Here is a 23,970-nt window from a genome sequence, read left to right as displayed (position 1 = left end):
ACATCAGCTATTAACTTGGATGGGGAGAATTAATACTGAAATAATTCCAAATAAATCACAAGTGTGGATACTATTATTGTGGAGAGACCAAATCAGAGTTTTTTGCACTTTTGGTCCCACGACTATAGTGGCACTATCAGAATTGATCCACGACTTTCAGACCTTGCAATTTTAGTCCACGACTATTGTTTTTTTGGCAAAAATGGTCCTTCTGGCCATTTTTCCGTCAAAATTCCACCGGAGTAAAATTTTTTCATTTTTAAGAGGGCTAAATTTGACATTTCCCTTAACAATTCTTCCTAGATAAAAAACAATTCTTTATTGCAAAATATGGCAGCCAACAATCAGTAATACAAGCCTCTTAAACATGTCAACTTTAGCCTTCTTAAAGTTGAAGAAATTTTACTTCGGTGAAATTTTGACGGAAAAGTGGTCGGAAGGACCATTTTTGCCAAAAAACAATAGTCGTGGACTAAAATTGCAAAGTCTGAAAGTCGTGAATCAATTCTGATAGTGCCACTATAATCGTGGGACCAAAAGTGCAAAAAACTCGACCAAATCATTAATTAACTCCTCAAAATAATTACGGAGTAGCATATTTTTTTGAAAGCCACGGAGTACCCTATTTCATTTTACTAAAATAGGAAATTTCATTTACCTATACACCTACAAAGTACAAATACACACGAATAATTATGGAGCTATAAATAACGACTAACGAGGCGGCTAAAGCCTGTCAATTTGTCAACCAGTCCCCCACTTATTATTATCATTATTTTTTATTTACACAATTTCCCATTATTCTTGTAAAATATATAAGCGGGCCCCCCATTTTTCTCTTGCCTTTTGACCTCTCTTCGTTTAACCTTTTTACTTTCTTAAAAAAAAATAAAATTTCTGTCGCTTTATATATATTTTTCCAGGCCCGTCCCGGAGAAAAGGAAATTTTATACTTAGGGCCCAAATATTTTCTGGTGAGGGAGGTCACCAAGCAGAACTCCAAAACAACCTCCACCACCAGTTCTTCTTCTACTTCTCCCTTGCTCCGCCGCCTCGATCTGACATCTCATCCGTCTAGCGGTTCTCTTTTGTTTTTCTAGTGTGAGAGAATCCCTCCCTGGAATCTAGAGAGTCAAACGGAGAAGGGAGGAAACAAAGCGTTTGGAGTTGTGCGTTATAACTGCCAGCCAGATACTACTAAGCAAATCCTGTAGAGATAGAGAGAGAGAGAGAGAGAGGAACATGGAGTCGACTTCCGAGTTAGTTAGATCGCTTGAGTCGGCCTTGGGAGTGTCGCTAGGCAATGATACGGTGGTGGTGTTGCTGACGACGTCGTTAGCCGTCATCGTTGGGTTGCTGGTGTTTATATGGAAGAGATCGGGCGATCGGAGTAAGGAGGTGAAGCCGGTGGTTGTCCCCAAGGCCATGACGGCCGACCCTGAAGAGGACGCCGTCGTTGACCCTGGAAAGGTTAAGGTCACTGTGTTCTTTGGTACTCAGACGGGAACAGCCGAGGGATTTGCTAAGGTGATGAACTACGGATCATTTCATTTTTTGAAAGCAAAAATTATAATTTTTTTTTTTTCAATTTGTATGAATCGAGCTCAGTGACGTTAGTATCCCTTGTTTGATGCAAAGATTTAATTTTTAGTTTTATGTGCTTTAGATTTGGTATCTATCTATAAATCTTCAGGAACCCGGTGCATTTTCATCTTCTCGGTTAACATGAGAGTAGCTGATTTCTAATTAAAGCTCACGAGTAAATCTATTAAGATGAATCTTAAAGAAGGATTTTACTGTATTACTGACCTATACTTTGGCCATTAAATCAATGTACATGATCCTAAGCTCGGAGCTGTTTATGTTCTTCAGTAACTTTCTTACACAATTTCTCTCACAGGCTTTGGCCGAGGAGATCAGGGCAAGGTATGAGAAGGCAGTTGTGAAAGTTGTTGACATGGTAAGTAAAATAGAAGCTTGTGGTTGGTTGCTACCAGTATTTCAATTGTCTGAATGCAATTTTCTTAATTTTTAATGTTTTTAAGGATGATTATGCTGCTGATGACGATCAATATGAGGAGAAATTGAAGAAAGAGACATTAGCATTTTTCATGGTTGCAACGTAAGAAATGTTGTTCTTTTGGAATTACATATAATTAAACCTTTATTGTCTAGAAATCTAGCAGTTTCTGGAATATCCTTGAGTCACACATTCTGATGTTGACATGATAGATATGGGGATGGAGAGCCAACTGATAATGCTGCAAGATTTTACAAATGGTTTACTGAGGTAGGTAGTACTAGTAATTTTTGTTAATTCTAATATGATTGTGTTGGTTATTGTTACTAAAAACTCTTAAACTTGGGCTTGTAATATTTTTTCAACTTTTTTTAGGGAGAAGAAAGGAGCCCCTGGCTTCAACAGCTCACCTATGGCATATTTGGTTTGGGAAACCGTCAATATGAGCATTTTAACAAGGTAAAATTTTGTTCTCTTCATCTTTCTCTATTCTGTTAGTCAATGTTGTATTCTGATGGATCTGTTTGGAACAGATTGGCAAGGTCATAGATGAAAAGCTAAGTGAACAAGGTATGTAGATATTTTCCATATGGCATGTAATCTCTGTCTTTATTTTATATCGAAGAGAGGGTAATGATTTCATTTATCTTCTGAATGTTGACTTAAAAATCCATGGCAGGACGTAATCCTACCTCTTTTTTTTTTCCCTGTGGATATCCCTCCGCCCCCCCCCCCCCCCCCCCTGCTGAGTCAATTCAATGATGACTAAATATTTTTTGCTAGACTGAGCATGCTATTTCTTGAGCCGAAAGTTTCTCCTTGTTGCATGGCAATGTTTTTTATTTTTGGGTTGGGGTTGGGATTCATTGTAGGTCATTGGTGATTTTATGCTCCTCATTGGTTGTTATTTTAAGGTTGCACTGAGCCACTGACGGGTTAATATGTCAGGTGCAAAGCGTCTTATTCCACTTGGCCTTGGTGATGATGATCAGAGCATTGAAGATGATTTTGCTAGTTGGTGAGTTCGCTCTATAATGCTAAGCATTTGTATTATTTTTGATATTTTAAAATTCATATGTGAATAGATTTTTTTATTTTATTTTTTTTATTTATAAATAAATTGCTGAAAAGATACACCCACACATGATGATGTGTGTTTGTATGTCTGACATTTTAATTATGATGATGGTTCTCTGTTTCAAGGCGAGAACTACTATGGCCGGAGTTGGACAAAATACTTATGGATGAGGATGATGTAAATTCTGCATCTACACCGTATACTGCTGCAATTGCTGAATATCGTGTTGTGGTTCATGATCCAGCCACTAGAACTTACGAGGATAAGCATACCAGCATGCAAAATGGAAATGCTGTATATGATGTCCACCATCCATGCAAGTGGGTGCTTAGAGTATTCATCTACGCTTCAATTAATGGTTTTCTGTGCTTTGTTGAATGTATGTTATTCAATTTCCCTGCAGAGTTAATGTTGCTGTTCAAAGAGAGCTTCATACACCTGAGTCTGATCGATCATGCATACACTTGGAATTTGATATTTCTGGCACTGGCATAGTGTAAGTTCATTTCCTTGTTTAAGCAATCAATGGGCTGGTATAACTGGACAAATTAGTTTCTTGAAGAGTTGTTAATTATTTGCCTACTGCCAAATTATTTATCGAAAAAATAAAATAAAAAAAATGCCAACTGCCAATTGTCTCTTGGCTTTTGAGTGCAAATGATATGTTAATGATCATTGCTGATCTAGAGTTTAGATCCTCTCATTGTAGCTGTGCTTGTCTTGGGTATATGTCTCCTTTCTTCTTCTTGAAATGAGGTAGTGAGCATGTAAAATGTTATTTTGTCTTCTTATTTGATAGTTTTAATGCCTTTCTTTAATATAAGATTTGAAAAGTTGTTTGGATTTTTCATGGCTTGATTGCCCTAATTTTATTTTTATTATTACGTCCCATCATTTTCTTGGTGTGTTCTTCAGCAGAATTTCTTATGCCAACTGCTTAAACCATTACCATTTGCCATTCTATGCATGTTTGAGTTGATTATTATAATTATCATAATGCATGCTAACTCATGTAAATTAAGTTTGGGAGATTTATTTTCTCAAAAAAAAAAAAAGTTTGGGAGATTTATTGGTTTTTTGCATTTATTTATTATGTGCTCAGCACTGATGCATAGCTTATTAGGATCTTCCCTAATTCTTGTTTGCTGCTTTCCCAGATATGAAACAGGAGACCATGTGGGTGTTTTTGCGGAAAATTGTGATGACACTGTTGAAGAAGCAGCAAAGTTGTTGGGCCAACCTCTGGATTTACTATTTTCTCTTCATACTGACAAAGAAGATGGTACACCCCTGGGAGGGTCATTGCAGCCACCTTTCCCTGGTCCTTGCACCCTTAGAGTAGCTCTAGCACGTTATGCTGATCTGTTGAATCCTCCTCGTAAGGTACAGCAGGATTATGCTCTTATATTTAGATCTTTTTATTTTATTTTTTTTCCCACTCTTTGGTTCTTAGCTTTAAACAATTTGTGTTTTCAGGCTACATTGGTTGCATTAGCTGCTCATGCCACTGAACCTAGTGAAGCAGAAAGGCTTAAATTTTTGGCCTCACCCCAGGGCAAGGTAAATTTTTATTTTTTTATTTTTATTTTTATTTTTTTTCCCTTTCATTAGTTTAGGGTCATTTTTGCTCCAAACAACCAGGCCAGAAATGAGAAAATAAATGAAGTAAAAATTGAATATAAGAAATTCTGTCATTCATAACTATGCATTTACAAAAAATCAAACTAGTGCTTTCCAATTTTCTGCTTGTTATGCATTCAACAAAAACATTAATGTACTGTGGTATCTATTCTTTCTTTTTAGGATGAATACTCACAATGGATTGTTGCAAGTCAAAGAAGTCTCCTTGAGGTAATGGCAGATTTTCCTTCAGCAAGACCACCCCTTGGTGTATTTTTTGCTGCAGTTGCCCCACACTTGCAACCACGCTATTATTCTATCTCTTCTTCCCCCAAGTGAGTATTTGTTTTGTCTCAATATTATGGTAAATGACTTCTTTAACAGAAGAAAAGATGCACATGAGGCTCTCTGTTTCAGTCCTGGTGGACTAAGAACATTGTGGATCCTTGTATTTCAACATGTGCAGATTCGCTCCTGAAAGAGTCCATGTAACATGTGCTTTAGTTCATGGTCCGACCCCCACTGGCAGGATTCACAAAGGAGTGTGTTCAACTTGGATGAAGGTGCCAGACAAACCTAGGCTCTCCTTTCATTGAAAACTTATTATATCTGCTACTTTTATTCTGTTTCATTGTGCATAGTGATTACTGTTTAGGCTCTACAGTTTGGTCCTCTTAAAGCTGTTCTTGCTTTGTTACCACCTAACAATACAGTGTTGCTTTGTTATCTAGAATGCAATTCCCTTGGAGAGCTCAGCTCCCATTTTCATTCGGCCATCGAATTTCAAGTTACCAGCTGATCCTTCAATTCCAATTATCATGGTGGGACCTGGTACAGGTTTGGCACCGTTTAGGGGATTTCTACAGGTATTGCAATCAATTTCACTCTGCTTTTGTTATTTTTAGCACAAATCTTATTGAGGTTGATCATTTATCAGGAAAGAGCTGCCCTGAAGGAAAATGGTGCTCAACTTGGTCCAGCTCTGTTGTTTTTTGGTTGTAGAAATCGAAGAATGGTAAACTGTCAATTTATCATCGTTATAGTCAAAATGCATGAACATGTGAGATTCTGCTGCAATATATATTAACTTGATATTTGGATGTAGGATTTCATTTACGAGGAGGAACTCAAAAATTTTGAGGATCAAGGAATAATCTCAGAGCTAATTGTTGCATTTTCTAGGGAAGGGCCACAGAAAGACTATGTTCAACACAAGATAACTGAACGCGTAAGTTTTTGTTGGTAATAAATCTTGAGCTACTGCTTTGAGAAGACTTGCAGAATCCTCATTTCATTTTATTCATTTCCAGGCCTCCCAAGTGTGGAGTTTAATCTCCCAGGAGGGATATCTATATGTATGTGGGGATGCCAAAGGGATGGCTAGAGATGTACATCGTACACTTCATACCATTGTCCAGGAGCAGGTTAATGTTACTTATACATCTAGTTTTTGCCGTCTTTCTTGTATTCCATCTTTCTAGATTCTTTTAATTATTGGGGAAGAAGTGGTGGAGGGGTTTGTATGCTTTTTAAATGTGGTAGTGTACGTGTAATGCTTGGGGAACAAGTGCATGATTTCTCTTTATTTATATTCTCACCTATTTATATTTTCATGTGAGAACATGGAAAACAGGTGCCTTTTCTTTCTTACTTGAACTTTTGCTTCATGTAAAGATATTTCATTCAGTAAAAATGCTAAATGGGAAGAAGTTGACTTCTAGGAACTATATTTAGGCAGACTTTCAACTCTCTCTCTCTCTTAATAGTTTGCTACTACTTTTGGTATCTATTTCTCTATTTCTAATACATCACCGATTATCTTAAATTCAGGAAAAAGTAGACTCATCTAAAGCAGAGGCCATTGTGAAGAAACTCCAAATGAACGGGAGGTACCTCAGGGATGTCTGGTGATCATCCCTATGATTCGCTCCAAGACCATGCTTGGTGTCTGCACTAATTGGCTAGTTGATCATTCTTTCTTCCATTTATAGCAAGCTTATGTGAAAAGTTCTGATCGCTTTGCTTCCCATTCTGGCTACCAAGGTCGATCATCAACTGTCTAGACCCAAGGCCTGAGTCTTTGCAGCTTATATATAAACTGTCTGCTAGCCTTCTTTGCCTTTCTATTAGACAAGGGATTTATTTCTTAAATTTTGTGATTTTTTTTTAAAGATTCAGACTTATACGATATGTTGTAGTATTAGTGAGATGATCTTGGAACACAGTTGAACTTTATATTAAAAGCTCCTGTAAAATTTTTATTCCTGTGTAATGAAGAGCAGGGAGAATAAATTATTCAAGCTTGTGCCTCCTGCCTGGTTGTCAACCCTGACAACCATTTGAAATGACATTACTCATTTTATGTTGATTGGGCCCAAAAGCACATTTTAGTAAGGGCTAACTGTAATGAACATTGTATGAGGCTGCTGTATCAGCAAATCGGCCTTTCGATGTTCTATCATACATGAAAAGACAGGCTGGCATAGTACAGAAGTGTACATTGTTAGAAACAGTGAGGAGAAAAGATTAATTAAAATGAGCTATTCTGGTAATACTATATCACTATACTGTCTCTGCAGTGCTGGACTTACACATGCAAAGAGGGATGGCTTCTGTTTCTTCACCTTCGTTCCAAACAGGAAGGATCTCAAGGGAATCCTGGAACGACTTGATGAGTTATCTTTTTTGAATCCAAATTCCTCATCAAGTTTTGATATTGTCTTAGTAATATTGTCTTGCAGCTTGTGCACAAGCTCAACTCCTGCTTGCAGCTGGGTTGCAACCTTTTTATTCTCCTGTTTCATATTCTGAATCTCACCTTGGAACTTTGCAGCTTGATAGGCACCCAGCTCTTCTTCCCCTTCAGGCCCTGCCCTTGACAACCTCGTTATCTCATCTTCAATGTTGGAAAGAGATAACAACCTGTTCTGTAAGTCTTCTTTGTGAACTGCATTGCTTTCCAGCCATAGCATTAACTCGGTCAGTATTTCTCTCAGATGTCTGTATATAGGCCGGACTGCTGAGAATAGTGACATGGGTTTATTATTCCCTTCTTGCTTGGCCTTTTCTCTGGCATCCTGCAGCTCAGTGTGTAAATCCTGGACTGAAGTTTCATATTTTCGTATCAGCTGGAAAGCGTTGCTAAACCTGTGCCAGAATTGTATGTTCTCTTCCAATAGGTCATCAATATCTGTGCGTATCTTTTCTTCAATGGCTGAAAGACTGTGAGGCTCTTCAACAATAGGCACCTCAGGGATGGGATCTTCTCCATCCTCTTTGGTGCTTGGAGACTTAATCTCTTCTTGAGATGTTGTTTCTTCTCCGGCAGGATCACCTTTACTCTTTTCTTGAGATGCTGTTTCTTTAAGGATTGAATCATCTAATAATTCAGAGAGGGTTAGTTTGTGAGGGACATCTGTAGTATCCAAGCTGGCTTTCACTGTACTTTCACTCGACTTTGGAGATTCCAAATGGTTCTCTTGAAGCAAGCTTAGTTTCTTCTGCAGAGATTGAATCTGTGCATCCTTCAAGGCATTAGAATTCTTCAGAACTTTTACCTGAACAACATATTGGAACTGGCTAGCCCTCCGTTTCTTCTCTGCTTCGTTAAGCTTGTTCTTTACTTCCCTGTAATTTACCAGCACAGATGTGTACTCATCTATTAGAACCTTGTCTCTCTCATCCAAACCATTTAAAAATAACTCTTTCCAATTTGGCTTATCGTCTTTGGTGACAAGTTCATCTTGCTCCACTTGTGTCCTCGAGTATTGTTGAATTCCTGCAAGAGTATACTGGGTTAATAAAATAAAATTTATGGTTATCATTAAGCTGTGGAGAGCAAAAGTACCTTGTTCTGGATTTCCATCTTTCATCTGCTTCTCTTCAGTCGATTTATCCCCTGAGATGGCCAAAGTGCTATGACCAGCCGGTATGGCATCATGTGCTTGAATCTCCTTTCCACCTTTCTTTAGATTGTCTTTGTGTGCTTGAATCTCCTTTCCACCTTTCTTTAGATTGTCTTTGTGTGCTTGAATCTCCTTTCCACCTTTCTTTAGATTGTCTTTGTGTGCTTGAATCTCCTTTCCACCTTTCTTTAGATTGTCTTTGTGTGCTTGAATCTCCTTTCCACCTTTCTTTAGATTGTCTTTGTGTGCTTGAATCTCCTTTCCATCTTTCTTTAGATTGTCTTTGTGTGCTTGAATCTCCTTTCCATCTTTCTTTAGATTGTCTTTGTGTGCTTGAATCTCCTTTCCATCTTTCTTTAGATTGTCTTTGTGTGCTTGAATCTCCCTTCCATCTTTCTTTAGATTGTCTTTGTGTGCTTGAATCTCCCTTCCATCTTTCTTTAGATTGTCTTTGTGTGCTTGAATCTCCTTTCCATCTTTCTTTAGATTGTCTTTGTGTGCTTGAATCTCCTTGCCATCTTTCTTTAGATTGTCTTTGTGTGCTTGAATCTCCTTTCCATCTTTCTTTAGACTCTCTTTGTGTGCTTGAATCTCCTTTCCATCTTTCTTTAGACTCTCTTTGTGTGCTTGAGTCTCCTTTCCATCTTTCTTTAGACTGTCTTTGTGTGCTTGAATCTCCTTTCCATCTTTCTTTAGACTCTCTTTGTGTGCTTGAATCTCCTTTCCATCTTTCTTTAGACTCTCTTTGTGTGCTTGAATCTCCCTTCCATCTTTCTTTAGACTGTCTTTGTGTGCTTGAATATCCCTTCCATCTTTCTTTAGATTGTCTTTGTGTGCTTGAATCTCCTTTCCATCTTTCTTTAGACTGTCTTTGTGTGCTTGAATCTCCTTTCCATCTTTCTTTAGACTGTCTTTGTGTGCTTGAATCTCCATTCCATCTTTCTTTAGATTGTCTTTGTGTGCTTGAATCTCCTTTCCATCTTTCTTTAGATTGTCTTTGTGTGCTTGAATCTCCTTTCCATCTTTCTTTAGATTGTCTTTTGCCATTCGATCACTTGAGACAGTGGAATTGCTATTATTTGCAGAAAGGTCTTTATGCACCTGAAGCTGCTCTTGGCCAGAAGCAGAAGTAGTATTTGTCTCTTCCTCTGGCAAAACATTTATCAGCTTCCCAGCGAGGTCATCTAGCTTGCAACTTGCTTCAGCAATGCGAGTTTGGAGATGATTGCTATGGTTGTTGGTTTTATGATTTAGATTCAGAACTCTCTGAAGCTCTTCCTCGAGTTGTCTTATCTTCTTATTCATGTTCTCAGAGTCTTGAATCAAACTTTCCTTCTCGTCTTCTACTTTATGAAGATGTTCATGAAGCTCATTCGCCTCTGCCTTCAATCTGTTAACATAAGTGTTCTGGGACAACACTGCACTTTCCAAACTTATGATCTTTTCCACGAGTTCATCAACCTTCTCAGCCAGTTCAGACATGTTAAGATCTGTGGCACTGGATGATACCTGCAGTTCTTCTTTAATCTGTTTGCGTAATGACTCCACATCAATCCTCCCTTGTTTAGTACTTCCTACTTGCTGCTCTGATTTCCTCGAGTCCATATTTGGCTTGGGAGGTTTTCTCTCTTTAGAGGGCAGTTTCTGTTGCTTAAGCTCCTGGCTGGCCGCAAGTGTTTCCACTAGTGTATCAAATTTCATTGTGAGATTCTGAACCTTCCCACTTTCAACAGCAAGCTCTTTATTTGACTTCTCATGTTGTCCTTGTAACCGTTCCAGTGTCTTGTGGCACGATTTCAGTGCTGTGGATGCCATCAGAGAGCGAGCCTCGTTATCCTCAATAATGGTGCCTATCCCAAACTCATCTTGTAAGCTGTTAACATTTGCCTGCATCTCATTTATCTGGTTCTCAATATCCCAGTACCTTTTCGCCCCGTTTTCATATGAACTCTTCACAAACTCTCTCTCAGTTTGCAGCGCCAGAATTTGCTTCTGAAGTTCATCGATCTCCCCAAGTGCCTCCTCTTTGCTCAGCCCTGAGCAGCTTGAAAAGGGCTTAACATCATCAATGGCATTGAACTTGAGAAGCCCCTTCTTAGACATCATTCGCGATGGTTGCTTAGCCTTCCTGGACATTGAGAGAGCTCTCGGTAACTTTGGGGCAGCTGGCAAATCCTTGGAGGAAGCACTCCATTCCTCAGGAGTTCCAGTTAGTCCTCCCAGGAAACTTTCACCATCTTCATCATCCATCGCTAATTGAACTCTTTCTGGATACACATTTGCTATGGTGCGATTAGCGTTTTGAAGCTCTCTTGATATGTGATCATATCTCTCTGCTAGAGCTCTGTAATTCCTAAAGGTATCCTCCACAAAGTTCAGAATCTCTGGCCTCTTTCTGTAGTACATTTCTGCCCTCCTCGCAAAAGAGTCTCCATCTTCATCAATGATCTTGACTATGTAACCTACCTTCTCCTCCATATCTGCAACCATAAACTAAACATCATCAAATCCTGTTTTCTTCTATAATCCACTTTTCTGAGGGAAGATAACAACAATTAGACAAGTATTATCCTCAGATATGCATTCAAGATTCTTTTATCTCTTCAAGTTTGTCTATGGATATAAATGTGAAAACTTTAGGTGATTTTTACAAAAGAGGCATGATGAAATGCATGATAATCATAGTAGTTCCTCTAATATTAAAATCAAAATGGATTGTAAAGGAAGACACATAAGGGAACAAGACAAAATGATTAATGAGGGTTTGAAGCATTTACCATGGAGGTTTTGGTCCAACCATTTAGACTGCTTAGACCTAATGTGGCTAGCCCACCACCATGAATATGCATTTTTTGCTGCTCTCTGCAACATTTCTCTTTTCCTCTTCAACTTTCTGCCAAAGTTTTAATCATCTATCAGGGGCTCGGATGCACACTTGCTTTTCTCCTCTCTGAACTTTTATGGTATTAATTCATTTATAGAAAGCAAAGTATAAAAGGTTTTTGTAAATACCTAAAATATAAAAAGAATCAAAGATTTGTTGTGATTCTGCATTTCTGTGAAGGCGGAAAACTGGAAAAGAAAGAATAAAAAATTATTTGTTTAGGGAACATGGAGGATGAGGGGTGGATGGATATATACTTGGTCAAAACAGGGATTTGTTGCATATATTTAGGCAGGCACTAAGTAGGCACCTATATTAACTAATTATATGGTTGTCAACATTGGTAAGTAAGAGAAGAAATTGAGGCTTGCATGTCTTATAATCCATTTTCTTTCATTTGTCTCATTATCTCTCCCACAGTATATAATAAGAGATTTTTATGACGCGGGTTGACATTGGTGTTAATAATACTCATAGGGTGTGTTTAGTTCGCACATGAAATTGAAATTGGAATGAGAATCAAATACTTAGTAATGGTAATTGATTTTGATTAAAGTATTTTGCATGTTTAGTAGTAAAGTAGAATTGGAATGATTACCAAGATTGATGTTTGGTTGTGTATGACCCTATAATGGAAACAAATGTAAAAAAAAAAAAAAAAAAAAAAAAAAAAAAAAAAAAAAAAAAAAAAACAAGACAATTGATCCTAATATAATGACATCAAAAACATCAATATGAACAAAAAAATCAAAACTTAATAAATAATGAAATTTTTAATTGGAGGGGTAATCAAACTCCATAGTGTGTTTTAAAAAGCTGTCAACAAAATACTAACTATAATTTTGATTCCCATCCATAGTGTGTAAACCTATGAACCAAACACACCCATATCATATGTGATATACTTTATTATATTGAGTACTATTAACATTAATGCTAATAGTCGGTTGAGTTAGTAAATACAGTTACAAGTTCGACATTTCGACTCCCTCGAAAATAATCTATTGGCCTTTTTGTTGGTTTACCTCATTTTATTCCTTTGTCAAATACCAACTAAGATCAAAAGACAACGTTTATCCTGTGCACACTCTTGGGTAGTGGCTGCGGGTTTTTCTAACAGTATTATAGAAAATATGATCATTAGTGTTACAAAATCATCATACAAATATCTTCAAGTTGGTTGGTTTCATTTCCAAGTTGTGAGAACCAGACATCATCCTGTAATGATACCCAAAAGAAAAGGCAGCATTTTCAAATTCAAAGGAAAAAACCTCAGTCCATAACAAACACTGAGGTGAGGTTGTCATCTAAAAGAATACAAGTTGGCAATAACAAATGAAATTCTCTTGCCATTCAAGCTTTATTCGTTCTTACAGCTGTTTTAGGCTCATGATCAAATAAACTTGAAAGTCAAAATTAGAGCCCAATAAACGTATGCATATCTACACTACTTGAGAGTATTGTGATCAAGAAAACCGCTTTCTCCTCCAAGGGATTGTTTAAGCAGGGCACATGCAATCGAGAGCAGGATAAGTGTATATCGATTGGTTTGCTTTGCGTATCAGCAGTTGCCCTTGTCTGTTCCTGTGACCATGCAGTACTGCTTGGCGGAACTTTGACCACTGCATGCTCTCATTTATGAAGAGTTTGCCCAGAAGTCTCAAGTTCGGTCTAATGGTCTTCAGGTTCATAAATGCTCGATGCCCCACCTAAGGACATTGTCACAGTGTCACTTAATTGCAGTCCCGGGAAGAGATTATGAAAGCTCAGTAACAAAACTATATTGAATATTTATGCAATTAAGACAAGAATATATAGTCTTACCAATGCATTGTGCATATTGCCGGGAGAAGCAGAAATGAAGATGTCGCTCTGCATGCTCACATGATAATCCACAGCAGATAATAAAGAAGCTTTTCCTTCAACCCTAGCTAGTTCCTCTGGAGATGCAAGGCTCCTTTTATCCTCCATTAGCGGGAACAAACGAAGAAGTGTAGAGATCCTTGCTTCTCCACCATAAACCTGGGAAGATCGAAAAAAGCATCTATATATTTCAGGTGAACGATGAGAATGAGGAGGGTCAAGAAGACCGAGTAGTAACTAGTAGTAACATTTAAAGCATGATTGAGGAAGAGGCAATAATAACCTTATGGGAAGCAAGATAAAGACGTGTACTGTTGTCGAAACCCAAGGCAGCCAACAGGAGTCCAATCTCTTCGGGAGTCAATGGGCAACGCCCTTCCTTTCTTAATTCCTCATCAGTGAATTGAGACTTCATCACTCTTCCTTGCCAAAGTACTTGGCGATATTTTGCAAGAGCAAGCTTCTCAGCCTTACCTCCACCGAAATAACAAGCTGAGTGGGCTGCCATATCCTGTTCAAGGACAAAACCAACAAATTTGGACACCGTAACAAAAAAAAGAAAAAGAAAAAAGAAAAAAAAAGTGTAATAAACTCCAATGACTCAGTTATATTGCAAATAGTCAAGTATATGTACAATTGTGCTTATAGGCCAGTAAAGTACACAAAAAACAGTTTCTTTTATAGTGCTTATGATTTTTTTTTTTTTTTTGAGTGCTACTGACTCTATTACAATGTAGTATCTGTTCATAGCTACTTTCTCAACCTACTGAAGCACAAAGAGTCAATAACGCCTCCACTGAGGCTCGAACTCACAACCTCCCATATGGGAGTCCAACCCGGGTGCCATCTGAGCACAAGGTGCTTGGCTTATAGTGCTTATGATAATTTAACAGTTTCTCAAAATTGTCAGCCTTGATCTGCATGTCTGCTACTTATCTCTATATAATCTCCAAATGAAATTAATGTAAACCAATTGTTTCCTCGACATGTTTGTTTTTGAAAAGCGAGAATGAACAGAAACAAATGCAAGTGCATAATTCAAGACCTTTTTCTACCTCTGTTCTTTATAGTTGAGAAATGAAACCATGTCAGTGAGGTAGAGGAAGTCATACTTTATCAAATCGAAGATGCAATACAACATATTTCCCAACTCCTGGTTTGTCATTGCCTCGTTGATGCATGGAAGTTGATGTTCCATCCATGCTAGGAGAGCTTCTCAAGCGACTGACAATTAAATCCCCTAATGTCCTGATATGTGGAACATAAACCAGTGCCTGAAAGTTAACTTTGCAACGTAGATGCTGGATGTCTGAAGGCAAGCCATCAAAAGTCAAGCGATGAGAGAACGGAGCTACAGCGACAATCCCATGACTAGAATAGCAAAACAAAAAAAAAAAATAACAAAAATTGTATAAAAACTAGGAAGTTTGCTAATGCATATAAGGTTTAATGAAGAGAAAAGGATCCTTTCATTTTGTGGCAATCACATTATGTATGAACAAACCTCTGCATTACTGGCAAAACATTTTCCAGATACCAAGTAGCAGAAGCATGGACAGGTGCTGTTTTGATTCTAGTTTGACGTATGCCTGTTGCATAGTACTCCCTGGTGCTCCATGAGAAATCACTTGGAAGCTCTTTAATTATGGAGACATCATCCCTCAATGTTTGGATAAAATGATCAATATCAAATATATCCTCAAATGAACTATACGGAGAAAGAAAAAAGAAAACAATTACTTGTTATTAAAAAGAAAATTTAGATTAGAAAATGGAGAGTGAAAGAGTATAGGCATTCCTGACCTTGTGTCTTGCCACACAGCATTTACGTCAAGGTAAGGAATTATGAGGGTCGCATTTAAAATTTTTGCCACAGCTACCGCATCACAAATCTTTGGACAGTAGAAGGGGAAAACTTTTAGTAAATCAATCATGAGGTCCCCCAACAGCTCCATATACGAATTCTAGTCTCTAAAGTAACACTCTTCAGAATGTTGTCTAGTGTGTGAATGCATGCATGTATAAATGCCAAACTCAAAGTTGCGTACCCCCATTCTCTGCTGGTTCAAACCCCCATCAAGAAACACCTGTATATATCCCTGAGGCTTCTTTGGCAAAGCTATAGAGTTGCATAGGAAGCCAAAGCAAAAGAAATTCAACTAAACAGAGTTAGGTTATTCCCGAGGGTTGCACTGGCAAAGTAAGAACAAGATATGCGATCAAGACACTTGGTCATCGCAAATACTCACAAGGGTTATTTGGAGAAGCACAAGGCTTCCTTCCTTGATTAGGCAAAGGAGACCACAGATCAGATTCTTGTTCATCAGACTACATGGTTAAGTCAGTAAACAACATTTATGAAAATGTTCATAAATAAATTTCAAGGCATTAAAAAAAAAAAAGAAAAAAGAAGAAACATATACTCACACTTGGATGTTGTAGAGCTCCATTTAGTAAATGCAAGTGCATTGGCCTTGGAGCAATCCATTCCTACAGTTGCATGAGCTACGTTATCAGATAAAACTCCAGCATAAAAGCCAGCAAAGTAATTACTGTAAAATTTTCAAGAAAAATATTCAGTGTGAACCATTTAACATCTGAAACTACAAGCAAATCTATCTCTAATTGTGCACAATAGATAGGAGAATCTAAGCATGAAATGATCTTCCAACAACAATTGGTTGGTTTGCAAACAAGCAAAAGAATGATTAACTAAAACTCAACTCAACTCAACTAAACCTCTATCCAAATATAGTATAGGTCAAGTCACAAATGATTTAGCAACATCTAGTGCCAATATTTTATGTTTTAATACATACAAACTCACCGATACAGTCTTGAAAGGCTTACATAGGAAACAAATGTAAGTGATGAGTCTCAAAGGAGAAACTAAGGGTGTGTTTGGTTCATGGGGTTAGACACAAGGGTTGGGAATGAAAGTCTTGACAACTTTTTAAAACACAAGTATAGGATTTGATTACCCCTATAATTACAAAACCCATTACCTAATTGAAATTAGGTATCATTCCATTAATTCAGTCTTATCACTCCTCATTTCATCGACTTCCTCACTGCATTGCATACTCACCTCATCGTCACTCTTAAGATCAATTGCCTTGATTTTTTTTGTTTTTTTTTTTTTTGTATTTTTAAAAATCTTTATTCTGGTTATAGGGTCATACATAACCAAACATCAATATTGGTAATCATTCCAATTCCACCCTATTACCAAACATGCAAAATATTTTCACCAAAATTCATTCCAATTACCAAATATTTGATTCCAATTCCGGTTCAGATTCTCATGTCCAAACCAAACACACCCTAAACCAATCCACTCTCGCAGGTTCTCAACTTATGTTTCCTCTAAGTCATGAAGAAAACATAATCACTTGAATAACAACTTCCCAGCCATACCTTACATTACTTACTGAATTGAAATGATAATTTGTGGTGAATGGACACTTTTTCAAGAAACCAAAACCTGAACTATCAGATAGTGGCCTTCCCGAGGCAAGTAGTGATCCATAGCAAGTTACTATCTTACATTCACCAGAACAGAAGGAAAAAAACTACCAAAGGAATTGATTTTTTCAGACTTACCCATAATAAAAAATAAAATAAAAAATTGATTTTTACTATCATTTCCAGACAATAATTTTATACCAATACAGGATAAACTGCATAATGCAAAACTACTGAAAGACGGCCACTAAAAATAACTGCTAGATAAAAACTACAAAAAGAATTGATTTTTGCTGACTTACCCATTAAAAAAATTGCTTTTTTCTATCATTTCCAGACAATAATTTTATACTAATGCAGGATAAATTGCATAATGCAAAACTACTGAAAGAAGACCAATAAAATAACGGTTATATATGAGTAAGCTGAGAGAGAGAGAGATTGAGCATACGGAAAATAGAGAAAGGTAAGACCGGCCTAGCGGAGAGAAGAGGCTGGGGTAGAAATTGGGTAAAAGTATGAGCAAAAGCGCTCCTAATTGCAATGGATGTGGAAACGCTGATCTCCCTCGGCTCTGTTTAGACTGCCGGAAACTGCTACCACCCGACATTCGTCAACCGTCGTCGTCGTAGTCGGTGGTGTCCTCTTACCAATATTCCGATTCTTCGATGAATCTCACAAGAATTTTACCAACTTGAAATGTAGAAGCTCTTTATCTAACTTTTCTTCTTTCACTATGGAATCTGGAACTGAAGAACAGTATTGTGTGTTCGATCGACGGAAGCAGAAAGAAGAGAATATTTCATTTCATTTGTTGTTTTATTTTATTTTATTTCAGGACTTTAAATTCTTACTTCAATTGTTGGGCTTAGGCTAATTGATAAGAAGCCCATTGAAGAAGGGCCGTCCATATGGACTTTATGGGCTCAATGTTGATACTTCGCCATGGGATCGGCCCGATTATGTCTCATTCAGTATCCAGAAAACGGGACAAATTATTGTGTAGACCATGGTTCATACAATGTTATGTGGACAATAACAAAAAGTATATTTTTAATATAATAAATGTATATTATTTTTATATTGTATGTATATTATACAATATAATATACGCTTAGTACAAAATAATGTACATCCCTTGAATACAATATACATTATTTTTGTACTGAATGTACATTATTTTACACTATACAAAATATGGTCCATACAACTTGTGTGGACTATGGTCCACACAATAATAATTGAGAAAACGGCGTGATATTTTGACAACACAGGTAATCAATGTTTAAACTTCTTATGTGAGATTGTTTTTTTTTTTTTTTTTTGAGTACTATTGACTCTGTTACATGACATTTCACTTAAGGGAGTCACTTCATATCGCTTGACCACAAAGTCTTTGGTGGTTATGTGAGATTTATTAGTTCAAATAGAAATTGAGAAATCAAACCAATTATAATAACTGAGATATTGAGTTCTTCTTAAATCATTTTACATGTAATCAATTATCAGCTAATTTACCAAACATGTTTCTACAATCAACTAATAATTATTTACTAAACACCCTATTAATCTTCATGTGTAGAATCAACTCAATGCCTCTTTACTCTTTTCAAAGGTTGTTGGCTCGATGTAATATGGTGTGGTCTATGTTTGTTCATGAAATATGTTTATCTCTCCTCAACACCTTATCATGCTTGACTTTTGACTTCCTATAATAAACTTTTAATAGTTGTATGCTAGCTTAATTTTTATTTACAAAAAATCTATAACTACTATTAACAAATAGTTGTATATACTTCTTGAATATTAAGTCAGGATATGAATATTAAATTTGAGCCTTGAAAATACAACTATCTTAAAATTTTATGAAAAAATGTTTTACTACCTTTAAAGTCTTACCTAAAAAAAAATTAGTTTCTGTGGTTGCTAATTAACTCAAATGAAAGTTATTTGAATCATTTAAATACAAATCTTTAAGAGTGTTATCTCAAATAGGACTTGACAATTAAGTCTCAACTAATTGGTCACAATATTGATTAGTATCACAAAAAATAAATACGAGATTGACTAATCCTATTTGTGAAGTGCCTACTAAAATAACTAGCTATAGCTGCATTTCCAAGGGTCAAACCTGATCTACACCCCATAAGTTCATATTAGTCTTTTATATATATATATATATATATATATATATATATATATATATATATATATATATATATATATAATGTACCACAATAGTTGCACCTAATACAAGCCTAGCTAGTATAAAATCAGATGAGAGAGTGAAACATAGTTTCTCATTATATTACAAGTCCGAGCAGTTAGCAAACGACAAGCCTTCCACAACACATGGAATACGATGAACATACATTCGATTTAAGATCAAAACGACAAGAAACCAAACATAAAAACAACGCTTACGTACGTAGCACAAGGCCATCCATGTTATGCCCGCATATGTATATTCATCAGCTAGTTAATGGGTAGCCTGGTCAACGCAAATGAACAATCAGCAACATAAGTGCCAAACAACACATCTTATAACAAAACCATCCAAACAATACAATAGTATAGTATAGTATAATAAGGCAAGCATATATATACCCTAGTTTCAGCGATGTGTCCGAGCAATCGTCTTCGGGAAGCGGACCGCTATTGCAACTACAGACATTAGTGGTTATGGACTCCGACGAGTGCCCTTCTTCTGGTATCAAGCCTGCCTCCACGTCAGCAATAACCGGGAATTTTTCACCGTTAATCCTGGCCATCTGTGCATATATAGTTAAGTTACATGACTATCAATCAAGCTGGTTGAATAATATAATAGCACCACCTCCATATATATAAGATCAGATGAAGAAGATATATGTGACAGAATATAATGAAACAATTAGTGTTAATTACTTTCTGTTTCAGTTGTTTATTCTCGTTCATCAGCTCTGCACCCTGCAGAAATGGCACGAATTTAAACAAGGAATAAAATCATTGTCAATATAGTGTAAGTTACTATATTTAGCAAAATATAATGTGTGACTAAATTAAACTTGTCACACTTTGTATATTCATTTGTTGTCCATAATTGACCCCATCTTTGTTAGGCCGGCATGCTTAAACATATATATGCATCCAATGCATGGGGAACCTTTAGCATATGACTACATATGAAGCTAAGGATAAAGCGGGACCAAAATGTTTCACAAAAATCCTCAATCATCTGCAATAATAAAACTCTTATTTATTGCCACATCAAGTGGTGAAAGATTCTGGTTAAAAATGTTAGTCCGGCTTGGTTGCTTGATCCACCAACAAATAATTCGATCTTCAAATTCTGCTAACTATTACGTAGTGTAATATAAATAGAAGTTTTTTACTAAGACTATGTGGTCTAATGGTACCTAGGTTGGACTTTCATTTGGAAGATTGTAAGTTCGAGCCTCTTTATTACAGTTGTGTTTTACCAGTAGCATTCAAAAAAATAAATAAAAGTTTTTTGCATTGAACTCGACTTTAATCATATACTGTACCATTAGTCTATAGATTTTCCTACAAACAATTGTATATATTGTAGTCTCCAAACTCTTGCGATTAATAATATTAGGGCCGGGGATTAACCACGATATACTATTACTTCCCCTTCTAAATACTTTATATGCATATAATATTCACGTACCAAAATTAATTAATACCCTAAGATTTTCACAAAACCCGTCATCAATACTAAAGTTCTAAATAAGTTATGTTGCATATAACAAACCTTCCTTTGAAGAGTAGCAATCTCGGTCACAACTCGTTCACCCTAAAACAAATAAGTTGTAGCTAATTGAGGTTAGCTGCATTATATTATATATATATATTCAAAGAACTAGTTTATATTTCCAAATAAAATTAAACAAGCAAATAGACCTTAGTCTCCAGCACACGTGTTAGTCCATTTTCAAGCTTTTTTTCCAACTTTTGTAGTTCCTCTAAGCTTAATCCTTGAAGCTCCTCACCCTTCATCTGTCTGTTTGTAATCATTTTAATGAACTTTAATTAACCAAATTAGATATATAATCCTTGCATATATTTGGGTATTGCATTATATATGGAAATTAATTATGTTTAGGAACAATAAACTGGGCATAAAATTAAAGTATATATATTATATATATGTAATTTATACCTAAGCTCATGAGTCTTGTCAGCAACCTCCTTGCTTAATCTCATATGAAGGCTATTCTCTAGCTAAATTGAGCAAAACATATTTTAGGAAATTTAATAATAAAACATTATATGTAATAATAGAATTATTGGCTCTCTAATCTATAAAATATCATAGAATGGATCCGAAAACGGAAAAATTGAAGTAAACACTACTAAAGTGGTAAAACGATTTTTCTTTAAATAGAATAAACCTATAGGATATATGTGATACCTGAAGTTCAAGAGAAGGTTGATTTACTTGGTCGAGATTACTCGAATGCAGTTTATACTTTCCAAGAATATCTTTCATGCTATGAGAGAAAAAAAAGTAAATATTTTTGTTATTCCATTATTCACGAAATAAATTAAGCATATACAACAATCATTTTTATTTTTAATTAAAACTAGCGATGTACTGTTGCTATACTAAAGAAATTATGTTATCACGAATATAATAATATTCTTTTTGTTGCAAATTAAATTGAAATCTCCATTTCCTTTTACATTTATTACCATTTCAAGAAAGCATATATCAGTTCACAACTATGATTGATATGACCATACAAGAAGTGATATATGTATGTCATATAGGGCATATATATATAGCTTTATACTTGAGTATATATAGCAAGGAATAAATGATGATGATGATTAATTACTTAGAGCTGGCGAACTCGAAAAGCTTGCCGGTGGCGGAGAAGATGATGAGAGCGACGTCGGCGTCGCACAGCACCGCCAGCTCCTCCGCCTTCTTGAAAAGCCCTCTTCTCCTCTTCGAGAAAGTCACTTGCCGCGCCGTTATGTTATCGATCTTCTTTATCTTTATCTTCTCCCTCGCCATCTGCAAAACCCAACAAATTAAAAATCTTAGCAACGAACTCGATCTCCGGTCAACTTCGGAAACTACAAAAAAACAAGAACAACAACGTAGATCCGACCGGAGCTTAAATCAGACAAATTCTTACACTAAAGCTGGATGGGAGACAAGATTACAAGAATAATGCAGTGTCTGCTGAAACCCTAGCCAGAAGAACAGGAAAAAAAAAATATAAAAATTCACCCACCCACCCACCTACCCAGTACCCACCCACTCCATGCCCAGAACAGATCGGAGTTTACAATGAATCTAACCAATAGTTGTAACCAAACGTGCGAACCTGGGAGTGAATAGTTCGCTGTTTTCTTGTGTTTGGATAACTGGCCTGGGGGCGTGGCCTTCTCGGGAGTGATGGGATGCCTTCACCTTCTGGGGATGGAAATGATAGTTTTATTTTTCCCTCTTTTGGGAAACTCAGTACTCTTTATCCCTCAAAGTAGAAAGAGAGAGAAAGTGGACAGTGAGAGAGACTGTGAGGGAAATATAATATATTTTTTATTACCACTAGTGTAGTCAAGACTCAAGAAAAGGAAAGTCTGCTTTACTTTATATAGCAAAATTATGAAAACCTCCACCTTATGTGGATATATATACAAATACCATATTTTCCCAATACTGAGGAATTTACTTAATAATATATGTACATGGAGAAATAAATATATTGCTCGATATATTATGATTTATACACGTACTATATTTCATCACTAAAAGCATTCACAATAATGATTTTTAGTAGAATTTTTGATGAAACAAGGTTGAGGTGGAGGAGAGATAATGGATTGAGTCTTTGCAAGAATATGAGTTTTTAGACCGAGTAAGTGGAGCCCACGTGGGGAGAGAGGCGCGCCTATTCGCGCATCCTGACACGTAATTGCTTCTGTTTTTTCTTTTTCTTTTTCTATTTGCGTGTCAGATTTGTATTTTTTTTCTTTTCTTTTTTTCCTCACCTTCCTCATCTCCTAATTGGATCATAAAAAATCGTGAAAAAATTAGAGCGGATGAAGATGCTCTGTATAACCTATTTACTAGCAATTTATTATGGATTTGACAAAATAATCAATGAACAGCCAAAAACATCAAATATGAAGATAGAGGGCAGGTTTCCGGATAAGATGTACTGTATGTGTATATGTTGTATTTGGGGGAGCAATAATTAACCTAAGTATAAACACATAAGAATAGCATTTGTTGTTGTGTTATTGTCCGTAGGATGTATTTATCTGACGGTTGGAAAGAAGTGCAACGTGCATATATACATGCATTAATTCACCCCTTAGCGGAGTAGTTGATATCAGTTTGTGTAGTAGTTTTCATAGGGGGTTGGCTAGGGATGGCAATTTCAATCTGGCCTGTGGATATTCGCCGGAATTCACCCTGCATGGATTGAATTTTTTTAGGTGGTAGTGGGTGATGGGTCTTAAAAAAAGTAAATTCGCGGTGGATCAGATTGGATTCGGGTTCTATGTGCAAAACCCGCCTAGAATTTCATCCGATCCACCATGTAGTTATTTATAAAAATTTTTATAACTTAATGTAAATTTTTACTATTTTTATACTAAATTACTAAGTTTATTTTTAAAAATTAACAATTTAGTTATTATATTTAAATATTTATATTATTTGATGTTTTATATAACTAATGAATTTCATTATTTTATTATGTGTAGGTAATTTAAATATTATTTTCTGAAAAATAATAATGAGATTATAAGTGGTGGGTACGCATAGTGAGCACCCGCACCCAATGGGGGTTGAGTGGATTTTGAAAAAGTCCACCCGATGCGGGCTGGAGATGGGGGTAGGTGGAGAAAATATAAGGTGGGCCGGGTGATGGATGTAGCCCTCTCTGACCCATTGTCATCCCTAGGCGGTGTTGCTATTTGTACTACCCTCTTATGAAAAGTGAGTGTAAATAATAACTTGGGAATTGTAAAAAGGTGGAAAATTTTTAACAATTACATAAGTGGTGTAAATAACAATAATGATGTAAATATGACTATTTACACAAATCTAGTCAAATGTAATTTACGAGATTCTAATAATAATTTTTTAATTAAAAATTTTAAAAATAAA

At 36.2% G+C, this 23,970-nt stretch overlaps 4 protein-coding genes across 5 annotated transcripts; 1 reads left to right on the top strand and 3 right to left on the bottom strand.

Moving 5' to 3' along the window:
- Positions 1 to 935: 935 nt before the first annotated feature.
- Positions 936 to 7,027, top strand: LOC109149381 (NADPH--cytochrome P450 reductase-like). Its single transcript, XM_019297118.1, has 18 exons — positions 936 to 1,527; positions 1,901 to 1,960; positions 2,046 to 2,122; positions 2,233 to 2,290; positions 2,396 to 2,479; positions 2,554 to 2,590; positions 2,969 to 3,038; positions 3,224 to 3,418; positions 3,502 to 3,594; positions 4,256 to 4,481; positions 4,575 to 4,658; positions 4,902 to 5,053; positions 5,185 to 5,281; positions 5,450 to 5,584; positions 5,656 to 5,733; positions 5,824 to 5,946; positions 6,029 to 6,142; positions 6,549 to 7,027. Exons 1-18 carry the CDS (start codon positions 1,243 to 1,245, stop codon positions 6,627 to 6,629), a joined length of 2,049 nt encoding a protein of 682 aa, XP_019152663.1. The 5' UTR covers positions 936 to 1,242; the 3' UTR covers positions 6,630 to 7,027.
- Positions 7,028 to 7,258: 231 nt separating this feature from the next.
- On the bottom strand, positions 7,259 to 11,965 carry LOC109149190 (protein NETWORKED 2D-like). The gene is made up of 3 exons (XM_019296853.1): positions 11,401 to 11,965; positions 8,566 to 11,103; positions 7,259 to 8,496 (listed from the first exon to the last, which is right to left on the bottom strand). Exons 1-3 carry the CDS (start codon positions 11,492 to 11,494, stop codon positions 7,259 to 7,261), a joined length of 3,870 nt encoding a protein of 1,289 aa, XP_019152398.1. The 5' UTR covers positions 11,495 to 11,965.
- An 864-nt stretch (positions 11,966 to 12,829) lies between these two features.
- Positions 12,830 to 17,640, bottom strand: LOC109149382 (uncharacterized protein At1g04910-like). The gene is made up of 10 exons (XM_019297119.1): positions 17,287 to 17,640; positions 15,798 to 15,860; positions 15,620 to 15,698; positions 15,419 to 15,489; positions 15,174 to 15,262; positions 14,875 to 15,078; positions 14,483 to 14,741; positions 13,654 to 13,881; positions 13,332 to 13,529; positions 12,830 to 13,216 (listed from the first exon to the last, which is right to left on the bottom strand). The coding sequence occupies exons 1-10, from the start codon at positions 17,443 to 17,445 to the stop codon at positions 13,007 to 13,009; spliced, it is 1,560 nt and encodes a 519-aa protein (XP_019152664.1). The 5' UTR covers positions 17,446 to 17,640; the 3' UTR covers positions 12,830 to 13,006.
- A 1,476-nt stretch (positions 17,641 to 19,116) lies between these two features.
- LOC109149384 (MADS-box protein AGL24-like) lies at positions 19,117 to 22,371 on the bottom strand. 2 transcript variants are annotated; one of them, XM_019297121.1, is made up of 9 exons: positions 22,170 to 22,371; positions 21,680 to 21,861; positions 21,253 to 21,331; positions 21,001 to 21,062; positions 20,742 to 20,841; positions 20,593 to 20,634; positions 19,743 to 19,784; positions 19,443 to 19,606; positions 19,117 to 19,326 (listed from the first exon to the last, which is right to left on the bottom strand). In XM_019297121.1, the coding sequence occupies exons 2-9, from the start codon at positions 21,859 to 21,861 to the stop codon at positions 19,311 to 19,313; spliced, it is 687 nt and encodes a 228-aa protein (XP_019152666.1). In that variant the 5' UTR covers positions 22,170 to 22,371; the 3' UTR covers positions 19,117 to 19,310. The 2 variants fall into 2 exon arrangements, with proteins under 2 accessions (XP_019152666.1, XP_019152667.1); XM_019297122.1 differs by having other exon boundaries at positions 22,178 to 22,371.
- Between the last annotated feature and the right edge of the window lie 1,599 nt (positions 22,372 to 23,970).

The sequence above is a fragment of the Ipomoea nil genome, unplaced genomic scaffold (genome assembly GCF_001879475.1).
Source record: "Ipomoea nil cultivar Tokyo-kokei standard unplaced genomic scaffold, Asagao_1.1 scaffold2159, whole genome shotgun sequence".
Classification (NCBI taxonomy): Eukaryota; Viridiplantae; Streptophyta; class Magnoliopsida; order Solanales; family Convolvulaceae; genus Ipomoea; species Ipomoea nil.
Note: the sequence above shows the minus strand (reverse complement) of the source record. Positions and strands in the feature narration are given on the sequence as shown.

Bases quoted from the DNA above. Each gene is read 5' to 3' on its own strand.
- LOC109149190 (XM_019296853.1), bottom strand. From the start codon at position 11,494: ATGTTGCAGAGAGCAGCAAAAAATGCATATTCATGGTGGTGGGCTAGC. The intron at 11,104-11,400 runs GTAAATGCTTCA...TTATGGTTGCAG, and splicing joins GTTGGACCAAAACCTCCATG to ATATGGAGGAGAAGGTAGGT. The intron at 8,497-8,565 runs GTACTTTTGCTC...ATACTCTTGCAG, and splicing joins AGATGGAAATCCAGAACAAG to GAATTCAACAATACTCGAGG.
- LOC109149382 (XM_019297119.1), bottom strand. From the start codon at position 17,445: ATGTCGGGTGGTAGCAGTTTCCGGCAGTCTAAACAGAGCCGAGGGAGA. The intron at 15,079-15,173 runs GTCAGGAATGCC...TTCTCCGTATAG, and splicing joins GCTGTGTGGCAAGACACAAG to TTCATTTGAGGATATATTTG. The intron at 14,742-14,874 runs GTTTGTTCATAC...TTGCTATTCTAG, and splicing joins GTTTTGCCAGTAATGCAGAG to TCATGGGATTGTCGCTGTAG.
- LOC109149381 (XM_019297118.1), top strand. From the start codon at position 1,243: ATGGAGTCGACTTCCGAGTTAGTTAGATCGCTTGAGTCGGCCTTGGGA. The intron at 1,961-2,045 runs GTAAGTAAAATA...AATGTTTTTAAG, and splicing joins TTGTGAAAGTTGTTGACATG to GATGATTATGCTGCTGATGA. The intron at 2,123-2,232 runs GTAAGAAATGTT...TTGACATGATAG, and splicing joins GCATTTTTCATGGTTGCAAC to ATATGGGGATGGAGAGCCAA.
- LOC109149384 (XM_019297121.1), bottom strand. From the start codon at position 21,861: ATGGCGAGGGAGAAGATAAAGATAAAGAAGATCGATAACATAACGGCG. The intron at 21,332-21,679 runs GTAATTAATCAT...TTTCTCTCATAG, and splicing joins TTCGAGTTCGCCAGCTCTAA to CATGAAAGATATTCTTGGAA. The intron at 20,842-21,000 runs GTATAAATTACA...GATTACAAACAG, and splicing joins GACAAGACTCATGAGCTTAG to ACAGATGAAGGGTGAGGAGC.